Source organism: Grus americana, chromosome 11 (assembly GCF_028858705.1).
Source record: "Grus americana isolate bGruAme1 chromosome 11, bGruAme1.mat, whole genome shotgun sequence".
Classification (NCBI taxonomy): domain Eukaryota; kingdom Metazoa; phylum Chordata; class Aves; order Gruiformes; family Gruidae; genus Grus; species Grus americana.
Window position 1 is genome coordinate 6190190 of NC_072862.1, and position 17880 is coordinate 6208069.

General features: G+C 47.3%; 1 protein-coding gene across 9 annotated transcripts in view; it reads left to right on the plus strand.

Moving 5' to 3' along the window:
• The window catches only part of FRMD4B (FERM domain containing 4B), a 134582-nt gene that overhangs the window by 70968 nt on the left and 45734 nt on the right, over nt 1-17880 (plus strand). For 8 of the 9 annotated variants that reach the window (XM_054838342.1, XM_054838341.1, XM_054838344.1 and 5 more), the window contains exons 2-5: nt 1141-1206; nt 1923-2017; nt 4059-4151; nt 8498-8582. In XM_054838342.1, the coding sequence (XP_054694317.1) occupies nt 1141-1206; nt 1923-2017; nt 4059-4151; nt 8498-8582 (339 nt within the window). Of the gene's footprint in view, nt 1-1140; nt 1207-1922; nt 2018-4058; nt 4152-8497; nt 8583-17880 lie in introns of those variants that run through there. The other variant, XM_054838347.1, reaches the window with a different exon arrangement.

Below are 17880 nucleotides of genomic sequence, written 5' to 3' on the forward strand. Positions count from 1 at the left end.
TAAGGTTTGGATGGGTGACGTCCCCGGGCAGGAGGTGATGAGGGGGTGCTGGTGGCAGGAGAGCTCAGCCCTGTCCTTGTCCCCATCCCTGCGGAGCCAGAGGGATGTGTAAAGAGAAACTGCTGTGTTGCCATTTAATCCCTCCGGGAGCCCCTATCTAAGCAAACCACCCTCAGCCTCTGCTCAGAGCTCAGAATTTATAGTCTGTGAGAAGCTTGTGCTGTCAGGAAAATGAGTTACTCTGAGGTTGGGAGAATAAATATAAAAGCTTCACCAGCTCTCGCCCGGAGAGTGTTGCAAAGCCAGTCCTCGCCAAAGCCGGCAAGAGGTCCAGAATTAGAACAGATTTTAAATAATGTAAAAGCTTTTGTGGAAATGTATTAGATTTCAAAGGGCAGATATTAAAAGGGCATAATGTGCAGCTATTTCTGAATTGCTCTCCTCTTAAAGAGAGAAAGACACTTTGTTTGCAAGAGATAAATGTGACACAAAGTGGGAACCAAGCTGGTCCAGATATAAAGTTAGAGGTTGTAAAGCTCACCCCATTCTTACCCATTGAGTTCAAGCACCTGTCTTGACGTGTGCAAGCACCTATACAAGAATCCTACGGAGGCAATAACTTCCAATGCTTGTGAAAAGTTATCTGGGCAAGAGCACTGATGTACCATAGAGACTCCATCCACACTAGAGACCCGGTCCTCTGTCAAGGGACCAAATCTGGGCTGCCCCATCTGCAGGGAGGGTTGGATAGAGGGGGCTTTTGTGGGTCCCTGGTCACCTCTGCTCCTTGCCGGAGCCAAAGGCCATTGCTGCTGCTTGTGGCTATGGCACCAGCCAGGCTGGTTCATCCTCAAATTAAATTCTTGCAGTGTTTATGTCACTTTTATCTGATCCGGAGTGCTGCTAAGCACCCTTAATGCCGATTTGAAGTTGATGGGAGCTGAGAGTGCTGAGGCAGCTTCCCAGACCAAGTCCTTGGAGAAGGACGCTCACCTCCGGTACGGAGTCAATTCCCTTATCAGTGCAGATTAAATGCTTGCTACACGCTGTCCTTGCCGCTGAGCCGCACGTGGGCCTGCGCAAGCTGGGAAAGCCGCGGATCCTGCTGTTCCTCATGGTGCTGTGTTGCTGTCTTTGCAGATGACAGAGGGCCGGCACTGCCAGGTGCATCTCCTCGATGACAGGAACTTGGAGCTGCTGGTTCAGGTAAAGACCGGTAGCACAGTGCCGGATTTCTCTGCTTATTTTCTTTAGCAGAGCTATGGGGGGCTGATGCGTAAGTGATGTTTGAGGAAAAGTTGTATCTCTTACTAGAGCAACTCCTCACAGAAGTGGAATAAATAGACGTGCCCCTCCTCAGACCTGAATTAGCACAGGGGTTTCCCCTGGGCATTCGTGCACGGTGGGCAAAATATCTGCCGCCAGTTCCGCATTCAGCTTTTCGTCTGCTTTCACCAAAATTCATAAAGTGTATTAAATGCACCCGTTATGGTGGTGGGTTCTTGTAATTTGAAGGGAAGAAAAGCCTGTATTTTTGGGGTGTATTTTATTTCCCGTAATAGAACCAAAAGCACTAGATCCGGTATTTTCATAATTGAAAAATCCCTCCTGCTGCAAGTACTGGAAAGCCTGAGCTGCCACACGTCTCCCCTGGAAGGAGAAAAGCAGCGGTCGGTCCGTGCACTTCAGCTTGATGTCGCGGGATAAGGACATAATTACCTCTCTGTGCTCCACATATCCCGCGGCTCCACGGAGACACGGAATCCGACTGCCCCGAGTCTGATGGAGCTACTTCTGTACTGAGTTGTGCAACAGGGTTTTAAACTGGCTATGCGTATGTAAATGTCAGTATTTGCACAGAAAATTTTTATTATATATGAAAAACCTGGACTGGAATGAAGTTATTTTAATTCTTTCAATAGCCCAAACTTTTGTCTCGGGAGTTACTGGATCTGGTGGCCTCACACTTCAACCTGAAAGAAAAGGAGTATTTTGGGATAACGTTTATAGATGATACGTAAGTATGTTCACTTCTTTTAAATAGCTGTGTGATTATTGCAATGTGAAACCTATCCCCGACTCTGTGGTATCTCAGCGTGATGGAAAAATGACGTTTTTGAAGACAGATTTTCCTACCTTGTCCTTGTGCTGCTTGGGTGAGGAAAGGGGAAGGCACGAAACAGATAATATTTGTAAAATATCTTCCAGGCACAAATCAGAGAATACTTCATGAAAGTAAAATACTTTCCTGATGCTTTCACTCTTCATGTTTGTCTCACAAGGTGAAAAAATTGTTTCAGCAATAATTTCCCATGTGAACACGCTCAGCTTTCCTACTCTGCACTTCTAACAACAAAAAGGGTTTGCATTTATTTTCAAAATGAATTGCTCCTAGTGCTTTGCACTTTAATCTCACATGTATTATTGAGTCTTTTAAACCCAAACTTCCCTAACAGCAGTGAAATATGGAGTTGGTCCTTCTCATAAACAACTTTCCTCTAGCTTCCTTATTGCTTTTAGATATCCAAACTGTTCTGCAGACTACCAGAAAGAGCTGAGTGAGATGCTGTGGCCGAGGTAGATCCACTTCTGTGGCGTTAACCTAGAGCTGGCAGGGTTAACTGAAATCTCAGCTGGTGTTCAGACTCATCTTTCAGCATTGCACTGAAATGTTTCCCCACGTCTGCTGGGTGCAGGACCGAAACCTGCAGGCAGGACTGCGCTCCTGGGGCCAGCATCTCCAGGAGACTTACCTTCAGCTCCCCAAAAAGCTGGAGCAGAGCCGCTTAGGGCAGCGGGGACGTGGAGTTGTGCACTAATACAGCCCCTAAATAAACCTCCTCTTGTCCAATGGGAATAATATCAGTCCCTGCTGCTGCTTTTTACGGTTCCCAGGATGGCAGCCTTTGCCTGTGAATCACGTCGCAGCCGTGTTTGGGGCCACCCTGCCGAGGCAGTTCCCAGCCGCAGGTGCAGGACTGGCCCTGGGGAAAGGGCTGGTGGTCACGGAGCTGGTAGGAGCCGCTCGCTCTCGAGCCCTGACTGCACCAGTCTGTTACTTTTACCAGGCACTCTCGTCTTGGGCTCTCCCTAGAATATTTTTGCCACATCCTTGTCCTTTCAAGTGTTGGAAAATACTTTTTCCAGCTCTTTTGTAAATCCCTTGAGGATGCTGTTTGCACTTGACTTATTTTTTTTTTTTCCACCAGAAGAGCTGTCATTAAATTCTTCTGGAGGTTTTTGGTTGTTGGCACTCCATCATGGTGAGCTTTAAAGTGCTGCCAGGGGATTACCTAAAAGCTGCTGGCTTCCCCAGAAACACCAGTGGGAGTCCAGAGGCTGCCTTGGGTGTCCGGGGCCAGGCTGGGTGCTTGGAGAGAGCGTGTGGCCTCTTGAGGGCACCCATGCCCCAGCCTTTCGGGGCAACCACAGGCTTCTGCGCTCCCCCTGGGCACCAGGGTCCTGCGGGAGGTTAGTGGGGTTTGGGGGAGGTTTGTTTTTCTTTCTGGCTTCCTTCCCGTTTCAATCAGACAAGCTGCTGCAGAGAACTGTTTTATAGACCTGCCTCACTGAATGCCCGTGCCTGCGGTAATCCCTTCTGCTCCAAAATGGGGTTTTATGTCTCGCTGGGACTGGGGGGATGGTGCAGAACAGGAGTGGGGGATATGGCAGCAGAGCTGTGCGGTCCGGGTGCAGCAGATCAGACCCATTTCTGCTGTAGGCAAACGTCCAGCCCCTGCTGCAGATCAGATCCCCCCTCTAGACATGAGGAAGCATCCCTATCTACAGCAAAGGAGGGTACTTCAATAATATTTAGTTTTTCCAGGTGCCATTCTAATGATTTTTCCGCTGCAGCTGAAAATAGGACTGCAAAGAGCGTTCACTAATGTCTGAAAGTGAATTACATCCAAATCTGAAAGTTAGGAAAAAAGGAAAGACCTGGATGAAATGTTTGCCTGCCTCAGAGCTGAATCTCACGCTTTTTAAAGTAATGAAAAGACCCTGTTTCTGTATTTCCTGTCCCAGTTTTTAACCGCCTTCCCAACCTGTTTCTGCAGAGGTCAGAGCGTCTGGCTGCAGCTGGATCACCGAGTCCTGGACCATGATTTGCCCAAGAAACCGGGCCCAGCAACTTTGTACTTTGCTGTTAGGTGAGTAATTGTTTCCACAAAGAAAACATTACCACTTGGGTTTGTTTATCACTGGGGGTTTTGTTTAAAAGGAGTGATTACGGATTTGATAAAGGAAATAAATGTCAAAGCGATATATTACTTTTAGGAGATTAGGTCCTGGATAAGTGCTGCTCTCTCTTGTATTTAACTACAAAATAAAGTAGGTTGGAACCTGCTACTTTTTAAACTGTTACTAGGATATTGTTCCTAGTTGAGGGTTTTTGTTTAAAACCACTATATTTTAAATTTCTTCTTTGCCTGACTTGTCTTTAATAGTGCTAAATTTTAATACAGTTTATTTAAACAATCATACTTTTTCTTATGTTTACTTAAGGGTTGTATGTACTTAAGGGATTGCTCATGGCTTCTTTGCTCACAGCTTAAGCCAGTCCCCAGGAGAGAATAAAATCCCTGGCAAAGTGACTATTTTGGCCAATGTAACTGCATTACTTTAGGGCTTTTACTGGCAAAGCTCTGCTGGTTAATGGCTGAAAAAACCCATATACTAAGAGACAGAACTGTGCTGGCAAAAAAGACCAAGCATCATATTCTTAATATTGTTGGAGTTTTTGTTTTCTTTACAGTCTGTGAGGAAAACGAGAGCAGACTGACCTCATTCGCTTTTCATATCTTGGTAAATTTATGCCTTGTGTGCTTAATTATTTGAAGCATTTCCAAAGCAGAGCCTCTTGTGTAGTTTGGGTCAGTTGGCACTGCTGCCCTGCCATGTCCTCCGCACCCTGGTCATTGAGGGAACAGTTCAAACAAGCAACGCTTTGTTTTTGCTGAATATGTGCTTATTTGGGATGAAGTTCAGAGCTTCTCTTCGCTTCCTCACTTTTAACAGAAAGAAAAAAAAATCCATTTTAAAAGGGGATGATGGGCTCTTTGATATATTCATTGTATTTGATGAGGATCTGGGAGACTAAAATTTATGACTGCTCAAGAAAGCTATGAAGAAAATTTTGACTTGAGCATCTCTTTGTTTGGGACTAATGCTGTTGGCTCACGATGTTCATCTTGGCCCTCTATTGCAAGATGGTCCTCCACAGGATGGGGTGTGCAGAGACCTGAGCAAGAGTTAATGCATGAAGAGTGGGCTTGGAAAAATCAACTTCTGGAAGCTAATTTTAAGCCTGACTACCTCAAGGTCATGAGATCCAAAACAAGTAATTAGGAGCCAAGGAGTTGGGCAGTGAGTGAGAAGCCTGTGCAGAGCATGAGGAGGAGGATACAGAAATAATTAAGAATATAGAAACTGTCTGATCCATAGAAAATAGATAATCCAGCAGAAAAGCCACTTCAAAACCTGCAGCGCTCTATTTTGTCACAACTTTTTGCATAAGTAAATGACTCCAGGCTTTTGCTCCATGGCATATGCCTTGGGTGGTGAGTTCAGACCCTTATCTTGTGTGAACACATTTGCCTTGTCGTAGCCTATTCCTTAATTATACTCCCACGAGAGCAGCCGAAATACGCAGTTGCAGCGGTGCGTGCCCGTGGCTCAAACAGAAAAGCATGGTCAGGTGTGGGGCAGGTGGTACGGAGGGGCTGGGCAGAGCCCCAGAGCTTGGCTCGTGTCCCCCCACCCCGTGCTGGACAGCCTCTGGCCGTGCCGACGTGACAGCGGTGGATGCTGATGCAGCTGCAGGGTGTCCCTGGGGCTGGGTGAGCCTTCCTGCGTGGGCCATGCCTTCTGCCCCTGTGAAATGGAATAGAATAAATACTGCTCCAGTGTCACTTTCTTTTGAGATGCAAGTATAACGAGGCAAGGGGCTGAGCTGCTCTTCTCATAACAAGTGGTAAATGTGCAACAGCATCGGTTCTCAGTGTCTCTCAGCACTGTGCTGGACACTTTCCAATAGCAATACTGGAAGTGGGGGGGATCCCCAGATACCCTCCTTTTGTTCACAACTCCCCAGCCCCGAGCTTTTGTCATTCAGTAATGAAACACATGATAAATCCATTCAGGTTTTAATTATTTTTCTTCATCTGGCATAAATTCAATCCAGTTGGGTAAGTTTTCACATGGTACATATAGCTGGTGAAGAGCTCTATAATGCAGATTTAGGACTTATAAAAGTGTCATTCTAGTTTCAAGGCTGCTGATGGCATTGGAAATAAAAGCAGAACATATACTTTATAGTGTTCCCAAACACACCTGCCATCCCTCGAACATCCTTATCTCTGTGGTCCAGTGTTCCTCATCTGTACCGTGGTGGTAAGAGCGTACGGGTTGCACTGTGGAAGAAATAAAGCGCGCAGACCTGGCTGGGGCAGGGTGTGACACCTCCCTGGTGCCCTTTTCCTAAATCCATAGATACTACGGTCTCCTCTGTGCCAGCAGCCACTGGGAGCTAGCCCTCTTCAGAGCCAGGGCTACTATCCTGCTGGCAAGGACAAGTCAGCCAGGTCTGACTCTTAGTTGAAAGAAACTGCAAGTGCAAATGAGGTCATTAGTTGAGGAAAATCACCTTTTTGGTACAGCAGAGGGAGGAAGGCTTTAGCAGGCTGAGGAAGGTCCATGCTGTGAAAGGTCAGTCTGGCAGCAGGTTGGGAAAGGACGAAGTGAGGCTCCTGCTCTCTGCTCTGCACTTCTGGAGAGAAACACTGAAGTGTATGTAAAGTGAAGTTTAGCAAAGCTGTTGAAAAAAATTATATAGGGTGTGATCAAGAAAAGGTGGAAATACCTGTGGCTTCTAAAGTTCTCAGCGAAAGGTGAGTCACGGAAATGTAAAATAGCCTTTCAAATGTCTGGCACAGGCTGCTGGGCTTGGGTCTGCCCCTTGGAGAGGCTGCATGTCTGTAACAGGGGTAAATTATCTCCTTATCCTGCAGAGGCATTCTGGGCAGTGCTTTAAAATTAATTTGATGGAACATGCTGTAGGAATGTGAAATATTAAACCAATTACTGTTTAATGTATTGCTTGTCTCAAGTCACAGCATAAATATTGCATACGTTCCTACCAAGCGCAGCAGGTGCTAGCTTTACTGCTTCCTACCATGCACTCCGTGCTGCTGCTGTGGGCTTCTTCCAATGTCTTGCAAATCATCTACACCAAGAGATCGGTGGTCAGAGCTTGAGGCTGTGAGGAGCCTTGGGAGCACTGTGGGGCTGCATGAGGGACTGGCCTGGTTCTGATAAACATGGTGTGCTGCATGCCCCGTGTTGGCCATCCAGCGCTCCTGCTATCAAAGGCAAGACGTTGAGAAGCCTTGGTGTGGTCTGCACTGTCAGGGTGGTGGTGGTGGCCCAAGTCTTGGTTGGAAAAAAAAAGGCGTATCTTCTAGCATCAGGTAGGCGAGTCTGGACCCAACGCGTTCGTCCTCTGTAAGGTGCTGAAGCACAGGTATCCTGCTTTCAGATCAGCTAAAGGAGGAGTGACAGGGCCATGTTCACACTAATTTGTCTCTCTCAAACTGACTTGGCAGTTCCACGCTTCTCAAATCATAGATGTGTTTTCTCCACACCATTCAATTCATCCCAGCGCTGTTTGGTTTGATGCCCCGAGTGAGTCAGAGAAGCGCACAGGTTGTGTGCGATTTTGCAGTGGCAGCAGCGTACAAGATGTTTGGTGTAGCCCTATAACAGACTGGGACCCATCTACTAACCTTGGCTGGGCCAGAGTAACCAGCAACGGGATCGCTTTTGTTGGTAGTGCCTCTGCGATGCATTTGGGGAAGAGGAAGCTAGGGACGGGCCGTGGAGGAAGGCAGCGAGCGCTGCGCAGTGGTGCCTGCAAGGCTGAGCCGGTTGCAGCCCTTCCATGTAAACCCCTGGTTTTGGGGCTCCCGTTGTCATTAGGATGGATGTGTCTGATGGGGTGGAGCTGACCCCAAAGCATTTCTTGTGTCCTTTGTTGCTTGTCCCTGTTTGCTTGCAGCAAAGTTAATGGCTCGCAGCCTGTGGCTGCTCTCTCCTCCTGGAGCAGCCAGACCTGTGGGGCTGTCACCAGCCCCTCTCCTCCAGCACAGCGCTGGGCCGGCTTCCCCACCTGCAGCACGTTGTTCGGCATTACCTTTTCCATTTCTGTGGTTTTATCTGCATAGGTTTGCTGCTTTAATGTTCAACAGGGTTTTCAAATGAGATGAAAAGTCATCAGATATCTGCAAGCTATTGAACAAGGAGCGTGTTGTTCCCTGTCTGCTGTTGGCCCGTGATTTTCTGCTCGTTTCCTTCTAATAGGCAGGAAATTAAGTGCAGTAGCTCATAGTTCCTCTGTATTACTTTATTACTAGAGAACAAAACATTGAGGAAATAAAATGATTTGGGAGGAAGATGAAACCTATTCAAGAAAGTAACTGTTTGGGTTTTTAATTTTCAGGTTCTACATTGAAAGCATTTCCTTTCTCAAGGACAAAACGACGGTCGAGCTGTTCTTTCTGAATGCCAAGTCCTGTGTGCACCAGGTAAGCCCCAGGGTTCCTTTGGAGCTCCTTGTTACGCATCTCCCACTTATTGCTCCTCTGCCACCTACATGGTCCTGCAAACTCTCTAGCAGCTGCATCTAATTTCTGGATCTTACTGAAGTGCTTTCTCTCTTCCTTCACTTAAATGCTGATACTCCAAATGGATAAGGATGATGATGGTTTCCTTGTCCTGTTCTCGCAGCCCTGCTGTGCACTCACTGCACGAGAATAAGTCTTAAATGCTCAAAAGCTTTTAAGCTGTTTGAAATCTGGGTTGTAACTTTGCAGGTAGGCTCTGTCTCAGTGGCGTATCCTTCTATACACTGCATGGTAATCGCTCAAGGCAAGCATCTCTACTGATCTCAAGTCAAACCTGTCTCAAGAACAAAAGCCCTGTGAGGAGGTCCTATGCTGTGAGCTTGGTTCCTAGTTCCCTGACTCCCTGCCTTAATTCAGTGAAGTAGTAAAAAAACTTATAAAGTAGCAATTAAAACTAGTTATTACAACACTTTTTATATTTACTCTCTGGTTAAGAAGCTTCCACTGTTTTCTTAAAATATTTGAATTGGCAGAACGTATTTTTAAAAGTTACTTCATGATATGGTAGCCAAAATCTTAAAAAAATAAGGTTGTTCTGCTGCGGATTCATCTTGGTCTGGAAAAAGGGCTGCAGTGCAGCCACCTTCATGTCCCTAATAACCAGGGCTGCAGTAGCAGCTGCAGATCGATGAACTTTAGCAATGCCTGATGTTTCTGGGATTTTCCAGTTAATGTCAAACTCGGGCATCTGGGTCTTTTTTTTTTTTTACTCCTGGTTCAATCGGTCTAAGAGAGTCACTCAGTTCTTACAAGCTTTTCTTGGAAAACAATCCTGTATTGTTAGCTGGTGGTGGAGCTCGGTGTGGCCATTGAAGGTTTTCACCTTTAATACGGCTCATTTTACAGGATTCTTACTCAGTATCCAGTGTTCGTTATTTTATGGTAGGATCAGAAACCTGACATGGAAGTGGGTAATGGCAAAGTTGTGACTGTGCTTTGTACAGAAATTGCTTTCTGGATGAGCGGAGGAAACTGGTGCCTTTTTACAAAATGTTGAAGTTTAAGATGCATGAAGAGCTTGGGGCCTCACTGGTTAAAATTAATAAAAAGCAACTCTCCATTTGGCGTATTTGCTACTTTAAATGAAGGGCCTTGGCAACTCGTAGTGATTCTTTCAGGGAGAACTGGAGCACTTTAGACAGAAAGTACAAGTAATTTTGGAATTGGAAAACGGGACTGGTTTCGGGATGGAATGTGAAAAATGCCACTGCTAGTGAAACAAATGCTAGTCAACGTTAAAACGTTTGGGTGCAAGTATGTGTGTTTGTGTATGTATAAAGCATAAGAGAAAGCAAAAGAGGAGAGAAGCATTAAAAAATTGCCCTCGCTGATCATAGACACACATATCATCAAACCAATAAGGAGTCCCTTCTGGCCTGGATAAATATTATTCAAGCAGCATAACTTCGTATCACTGAAGTGGAGTGCTGATAGCACGTGAAGTGCTGATGATGCACAGTGCCGCCTAAGTGGACTGTGCGTCATCCAGTTGAGCTCAGGTCTTCGGGAGCTGGGAGCAGTTTGAACGAAGGCTGGTTTGTATTTTCCCCCCATGGCTTGCGCGGTGTGTGCTCTAATTCTTAGCAACCCAAGGTGCCGGCTTCCCTGTTCCTGCAAACAAAACTGCCAGAAGCAGAGAGGGTTTGGTGTTGTGTCCAGTTTCTGTGGGCAGTGGAGGGACGAGGAGCAGCGCTTCCTCCTGAGAAGGATCTCTGCGGGCAGCGCCGGGCGGTTCAACACGTAATAAAAAGCCAAGAGCCCCTGCTCTGCCTGCAGCACTTTCTGTGCTGGGTTTCAGTAGAAGCCCTCAGCTACTTCAGCAGAAGCCGGTTTATTTACTTTCAAGATACATTTGGTCTGGTGGCTTTTAAATTAGGTCTTTTAAAAATATTTTATTCTACTTGGCAAACTTACGGTTGGTCTCTAGGTTTCAAGTAGCGCATGAAGTGCACACTGGACCAATTCTCGTATTTAAGTCCAGGTGATGTGGACAAGAGGATGCACAAAGGCACCCTCGGATGCGCTTGCACAGCGTGTCTGCTCCCAGGGTGCTGGCAGGCTCCGTTGTGCTGCAGGGAAGGAGGCACAGGCTGCGGGATGAGCGGTGTCGGCTTCTGAAGACGAGCAGATCCCCAGCTCCGGTGAAGCAAGTGGCTGATGCTCACTGATGACAGCGAGGAATGTTCCCTGGCATTTCTCAGTCATTAATCCAGCTCCAGGAGGTTAGACCTGCCTCAGCTTTTCTTTTTTTTTTTTCTCTTCTCCTTTCCTTGCTACATTCATGGAGTGAGGAAACCCCAGTGTCTCAAAATGTAGCAACCTACACCCAGCCTGTGTGCTTGGGAGCGCTCCTCAATGCACGGGATCTGCTGGAGGATGCCCTGCTGGGGCTGTATCCTAACCTGGATCTTTGCGTGAAGCTCCTGCTCTGTGTGGGCCGGGAATGTGGCTGGGAGGCTAAGTGCTGCAATCCTGGGGTGTGAGAAGACCTGCGTGGATAAGATTGCTTAAAATCTCATCGTGTGTTTTGCTTTCACAAAGCTGTTTCCAAAGTTTTCACGGTAGCTTGTTCCCCACGTGGGACACTGTGTGTGAAAAGCCCAACCTCGGGGAGGTGCAGAGGGCTGATGCTTGAAGGAATTTGTGCTCTTCTGACATTCCTAAGTGCTGGCATGTGGTGACAGCACAGCAGTGTGTACATACCCGTGCTTCTGTGGCTTGTGCGCTTTAAAGGAAAGCGTTGCTTTCCTGAGCAGAGGAGAGGAGGGTGACGTTGCCCGGCGTGCGAGATGGTGCGTGTCGGTGCTGCTGCCGGTGTGGAGGATGCACCATGAGACCCAAACAACGGCTTGGGAGAATACAGCTGGTGCGTTGGCAAAGCTTCGTGCCAGCCCATCCTCTGGAGGAGACTTATCCGTGGCTTACACTTCTGATGCACCTCTGAGCCTCGTATCTGCAGTATTCTTCAGGAGCTCTGCAGAAAATCCTGCAAGTGGCTGTATCTAACCAAAGAGAATGGTATCTCCCTAACGAAGTGCAGCATCTCTGGGGCCGGGCTAGGTCTAGGTTGGCCATCTTGCCCCAGATGACTCTGGAGAGGCTTTGTTCCCAGCTGAATGAAAATTCAGAATAAATAAGATATATAATAATAAATTTATACTATTACAAAATATGGATTCTGAATAATGGAATAAAAAACTGTTTCTGAAATAACAGTTCTGAAAAGGGTGAAGGCCAGCTTGTGCTCTGTAGTGCACAGCCATGGTCTCCTTCCTCACCTTTCAACTCCACATTCCTTCCTGCAAATCTCTCTGTTCGCTCCTGCAAATCTGGTACCACTTTCCCCTGCCAAGGGTTGGAGGAATCTGGGGCTTGTGCATTTTGCAATTTCCGCAGACATTTTGGCAAGGGAGAGACAAGATAGTAAAATCTCTGCTGCCAAATATGTATTTCTTTCTACTCTCCACCCGCTCCCCTGCCCTCTCCTCTAGAGTCAGAGCTCCTTTGTGCTTCTGGGACCTTTGCCACTCACCAGGTTGGTGCATCCTCTACAACTTGTGTTGTTCTCTGCACAGTCCCCTCTGCCTTGCCCTCAACCCCCACGAGCAGCTGTGGTGCCAGGGGGGTCCCTTTGCCCAAAGCACAAGAGGGTTGAGACCTTATTTTTACTTTTGTGAATCATGTTTTAGCAGCACTACAGTTCTGCACCTGGAGCAAAGAATCCCTGTGTACTGAGCGCAAGGTGTCTGTGGCTGCTGCTTTCCACCACGCCACACCTTAACCCACCACCACATCAGCCGGCATCTTCCTTCTGCGCAGTGTAACGTAATGCTGCTTTACACACCTGGAGAATGAACCTCCTCTGATGGATTTGCCAACAAGACCTGTTCAGCATTTGTTGGCCTTGCTCTCCCCGTGTCTCCTTGCACATGAACTGAATGCAACATTTGCCGCTGCACTTGTAAGAGCACCCGGTGTTCCCTCACCGCTGGTGCGTGCATAAAGCTTGGTCTCCAGCTGATTGACAAATGCTGCCAGTGCTCTTGCCCTACCCTCCTTTTGTGTCGAGCTGCCCGTTTTCCCCCTGCTCTGATGCTGCAGTCCCCAGGCCCTCTCCGTCTTGCGTGGTCCGGTGAGCTGCCCGGCTCTGGCTCTCCAGCATCCGTGCTGTCTGGGTTGGAGCCTGGAGAAGCCATATCCACTGCCAGGAACAGCTTGGGCCACCGAGCACGAGGTGGGAGCCGGTAAAACTTCTATCTCCGGGTCTATGGAAAGGCCTCCCAGTGACTTAGTTAAAAATTTGTTTATCCACATGTATTTTGGGAGAATGCAAAGGCTGGAAGGATGCTTTGTATATGTCTGGGCTCTGTTTTCTTACATGCCTCTCTTTTTCAAGGCTTTGAGAACTGCTGCCTGAAAACCTTCAGTGGTGACAACTTCAATTTAAAAGCTTTCTCTCCTGTCATTGACCTTAAGAAGCTGGGTTTATAGCTATCTCTGAAATCTACTGTACAGCTGGAATTTGAAATAGTGAAAGCTAGCACTTGGTTTCAGGTGAAATGGGTTTCTCAGAATTGATGTGTTTGCACAGGGATAGGGGAGCTTTGAAACACGTTCAGTGTGTTATTGCACAGCCCATGACCATAGCTGGGATACTTTTAAGGAGGTGGGTTGGAACGGGTCACGCATATGTTGATGATAAATTTGGAAAGATAAATCAGTCTTTTCTTTCAAAACAGCCAAGTTTGGAAAAATAACACCCTACTTGGCTAGCAAAGTGCTGTCAAGTTTATTATGCATCAGAGCTAACCTCCATATAGCTCTGCAGCCATGAGGTTGACACTTTGCCAGTCCTTAAAATACATTCTGTAAACTAAGATCTTGGTCAAGTTGGCTGTGTTCCCCTTTTCCTCTCTATATTTGGGTGGGTGGGGGGGTTATTTGTTTAATTTCCCATTTGTTTCAAGGACTTGTAATTACTACTTTAAAAAAAAAAAAGAAAGAAAAAAGTTAAAGGAAATGTTTTCAAAGGAGTCTGTAACCGTGATAGCTTCGTGAACCGCAATGCTTGTGAGCACTTGGCAGCCTGAAGACCAGTGCTTACCAAGAAGAGCTGTTGAAACAGACCCCTGGTGTGAGCATAAAGTCTGGCTGGCTTCCAGCTAGTGGAGAGCAAGGTGGTCATATATCAGAGAGCTCTTGAAAGTTTTATAACGGATATTTCCTAATTCTCCCCCATCTTAAGGGAGAGGGGAGCGTTCCTGTGCAGCCTTGTAACACAGTGTAGTCTGATCCTAGCCAAGGCTATTAAAATATGCTCTGTCCATTGCCTGTATTTGCTGTTCTGCTCCCAAAGACTGAAGCCCAGGATGAGGATCAGCAGGACCAGTTGGCCTTCTGTACTTCAGAGCTGTTATCTTCCATGGGTGCTAGAAGCCACCTCCATGGCCCAACCCCACCAGCAGCATGTCAGCAGATGAGAAGGATGTAGTGTGGTTATGCCTGTGAACAAAACGTGACAGGAGGAGGAGGCGGCAGGACCCCCATGCTGATGTCAACTGGCAGATCTTCATGGGGCCCCCCTACTTGTTACCCTATGAGACCTCCCATGGGGCTGTGCTGGTGGCTTGGGGAGGGACTTGGCCATGGTGTGGGTATTATCAAGGGACCACCCCCTCTGAGACAGGTCGAGGTTGGTCCAAGGCTGCCAGCTGTAAAGGGTTAATGGTGCCCCAGGGACCTGCTGGGGAGGTGTGGGTTGTGTTCTAGCTGGGCTGGCCCATTGCATATGAAGGCTTAGTTGGTTTGCAGCCAAAGTTTCATACCTCGCATTGCTTGATGTAGTCACCTCCTCCTGGGTCTAACTACTGGTGTTAAATTGTGATGGAGAGTTTTGCACCTTTGATCTCCTGGCCACAGGGTAAAGATGCTGCAACAGGTCAGCCAGGTCTGTTGGTGTGCAAGTATCTCACCATGCTGCTGTGGTGATTATACGTTAAGTCTAATGACACTTGTCATATACCCTGGCTTGCAAACAGGGAAGTCTTTATGTCCTTCCCCCATTCTCTGCTTTTACTCTTATATTAATGCAAAAAAAAACCCAAAAAAAACCCAAAAAAACCCAAAACAAAAACCAGCACTAAATGTGCTCCTGTTGCCCTGAACCGTGTAGACAAGTCTCACAATAGCTGCTGCTGTCCCTGGGGTTTCATCTAGGTGTTGGCTGAAGCACAAAACACAAGGAAGGGAGATGGATGAGGGTGGCTGGCAGACAGCAAAATAAAGGGTGTAACAGAGAAACCTGGAGCTCTTGCTCACCATGAGGTACTACAGCTCTCTTTTTTTTGGGCAGGGTTGGCCTAAGCCACAGAGGTGAGAAGCATCAGGTCCTGCCAGGAGAGAGCTGTGGTGGCTGCTGCACATGCACTGAGCTGTGTTGGGTCTCAAGTTGTGCTTTCTCTCATGTGGGTAGGAAGGACAGTGAGGCTTAATGGATGATATGAAAGATGTCGTGGACCATCTAAATGCTGTGAAGCAGCTGTGAGGCCTCCTGAGCCATCCAGGCTCTACTCCCCATGGGGTAAATGCAGCATGAGTGCAAATCTCGAGTACCCTTTTGAGGAGGGTCAGAAAGACCAGCCTTTAACTTGCTGCTGTGAGGGCTCGTATTCTACGTGTCCTGCTGGTTTAGTGCTCTACTTTCCCTCCCTAATGCGCTGGCGGCGGACGCTTGCTTGACTGTGCTTTTTCTTAGCCCAGTCTTTCTGTCTTTGGGAAATTGGTCCCAGTTGAGATGCTCAGCAAAGTTTGGAGCTTCCGATGCAGGATGGGTTTGGGGCATCCAGTGCATTGCAGGGCGGTGTGAACAGCAGGTGACACCACCGGTATTGAGATGTAGGTGTGAATGCTGATAATCAGGACAGGCGCTTTAAAGTTGGAGAGTTATTTGTTTCTGCCATTGTTTGTCTCCTTGGTGTAATTACCCGGTGCAGCCACACCGACAGAGCGAGTTGTTGAATTTGCCTGACCTAGTTCCTCCCGCGCTGCTCAACTTGTGCTGTAACAGGCTGTGGCCAGGGACCCCTGCCCAGCCCGTCCCAGGAGCTGGGGCTGCCTTCTGCAGCCTCTGTTCTCAAAGAAGCCTTCAACGCTGAAAAGCTGCTAAGCTTTTGCACCCGAGGGACCCGCCTTTGCATCCGCTGGCTGTCAGGACACATCGCAGGGATACTGGATCCCTCCTGGGAAGCCACAGTGGTGCTGGGTAAGGGCACTGGTGCTGGCATCGCTTTCTTCACTTGCGCTGTGTCCACACCCGGCTAATTGCCTCCCTGGGTTTGAACACCTTGTTGTAGACATTTGGGTCCTTCTTTTCCCTCTGTGCCCTACTTTCAGCTTTTTTAATCACCTTTCAGTAATCATGGGTAATTATATTGAATATTGTGGCTGTCTTGAGGCTATTCAATCATTGTGTGTCTGTATTTGGGGGTGTCTTTGGTTAATATAATTTTTTAAGGGGTTGGTTTGAGGGAAGAGGTGTATTAGTATCTCAGTTCTCAAATCTCCATGTGAAATGTTTTTGTTGTCAGTCTTTAACCTCTGGAGGTTACATGTGCTTTGAAGAAACTGTATTAGTTTTCATTTCTTGTTCTGGCTCTAAAGAGTTAAACATGACAGTTCCTGTATTGCTTTTTTAATCTACTTTAATCTGAGTTAACAGTCTAAAGATTTGCTTAGCACAGTTAATGCTCATCTGACTATCTTCATTCTTGATCTGTGTTTTCATCAGGATTTCAGACTTGTATCTCTGTGACAGTAAATTCTGGTGTTGTTGCTGTGTCTAATGAGGGTTCACTGCTCTGTTCATGACTGAGCTTGTGATTTTTATCATATAAGTCTATGTCTGTGCAGCAAAAGACCTGAGCTCTTATCTGAATCTGGGGCTAAATTCTGCCCATGGGCACTGAAGGCAGGAGTTGGTCTTTACTAGCTGCTGAGATCCTGATCTCTTCCTGCTCCATGGTAATTGCCAACCAGTTTACACATCTGCTACAACCTTTTATTATTCTGATGTTTGTTAGTATGATAAAAGCCACCACCTGAATCTGCTGGACCAAATGCAGTGTTTAGATAAGCCAGTGGCCTTTTGGAGAGCTACGAGGGGCTGAATCTGCCTCGCTGGTTAAAATGATTGGCCCTGTACAAACTCTAATTGAAAAGTATGGGTTTCATCCCCTCCCTGGAGCTGCACCCACTAGTCTGTTTAAATTTGCTTAGATCTAAAATGTAGAAGACTCAAATGCCGTTATCTGAATTACATCCATCTACTTAACCTCGTGCTAGTGACCTTGTTGTCACTTGGGATGAATCTAGGAAAACCTTCCATCTTCATCTGTGACACGCGGCCATGAGGGTGCTCGCTGCCCTGGCTGTAGGGGCCCGCCTGCTCGCTGAAGTCTCCGCTTAAATTACCCTGGCAATTGCAGGCATTGAAAACGAATCTTCTTATAGCCGTTTTTCCCCACCTATTTTTGAAATTTGAGTTTGCTGTTAAAGCGATGCTAAGAGGCCCCTGTCCACCAGCCTCAGGGGCAGAAGGGTGGTTATGAAATCAAAATATTGCCTGAGTGGGAAGAGTCGTGGCCCTGCACTCCTGAGCGACACGTATTGCTGTATGGATTTGTGTTGAGCCAAGGGCTGTCCAAACTCCTTGACAGCCCAGGGCTGGATTACGTTATAGCAATGGCCAGTTGGGGAACCAGATGGCAAATAATGTTATATTATGATGGAAAATAATTCCAGGCTCAGAGGGAATTGTCCAAGAGACTGTCGCTTGTATAGCGTTAGTCTGTTAGATAAAGGCTGTGCTGGGCTTTGGGATCCCTTGCTTCAAATCCTCACTCTGCTACTTAGCTACTGCTGACCTTGGAGCAGTCCCTTCATCTCCCTGTGTCCCTCTTTGATTTTCAGCCCCTTTAAAGGGTAGGGTTCTCCTCGTTGCTCTTTGGGTTTGGGGTGGTTTTTTGGTGCAGAGCCTCCCTCAGAGTGGCCCCAGTCTCCTGCCACTGTTATTGTGTGGCAATACGTGATAATTAGGGCAGGTCCACCCTGTTCTGAGCTTTGCACCAGCTGAAGAGCCGTGGTGGCAGCCCTGCATCTGGGGCATCCTGTTTGTCCCCTTTGCTCTGGTCAAGACACCTTC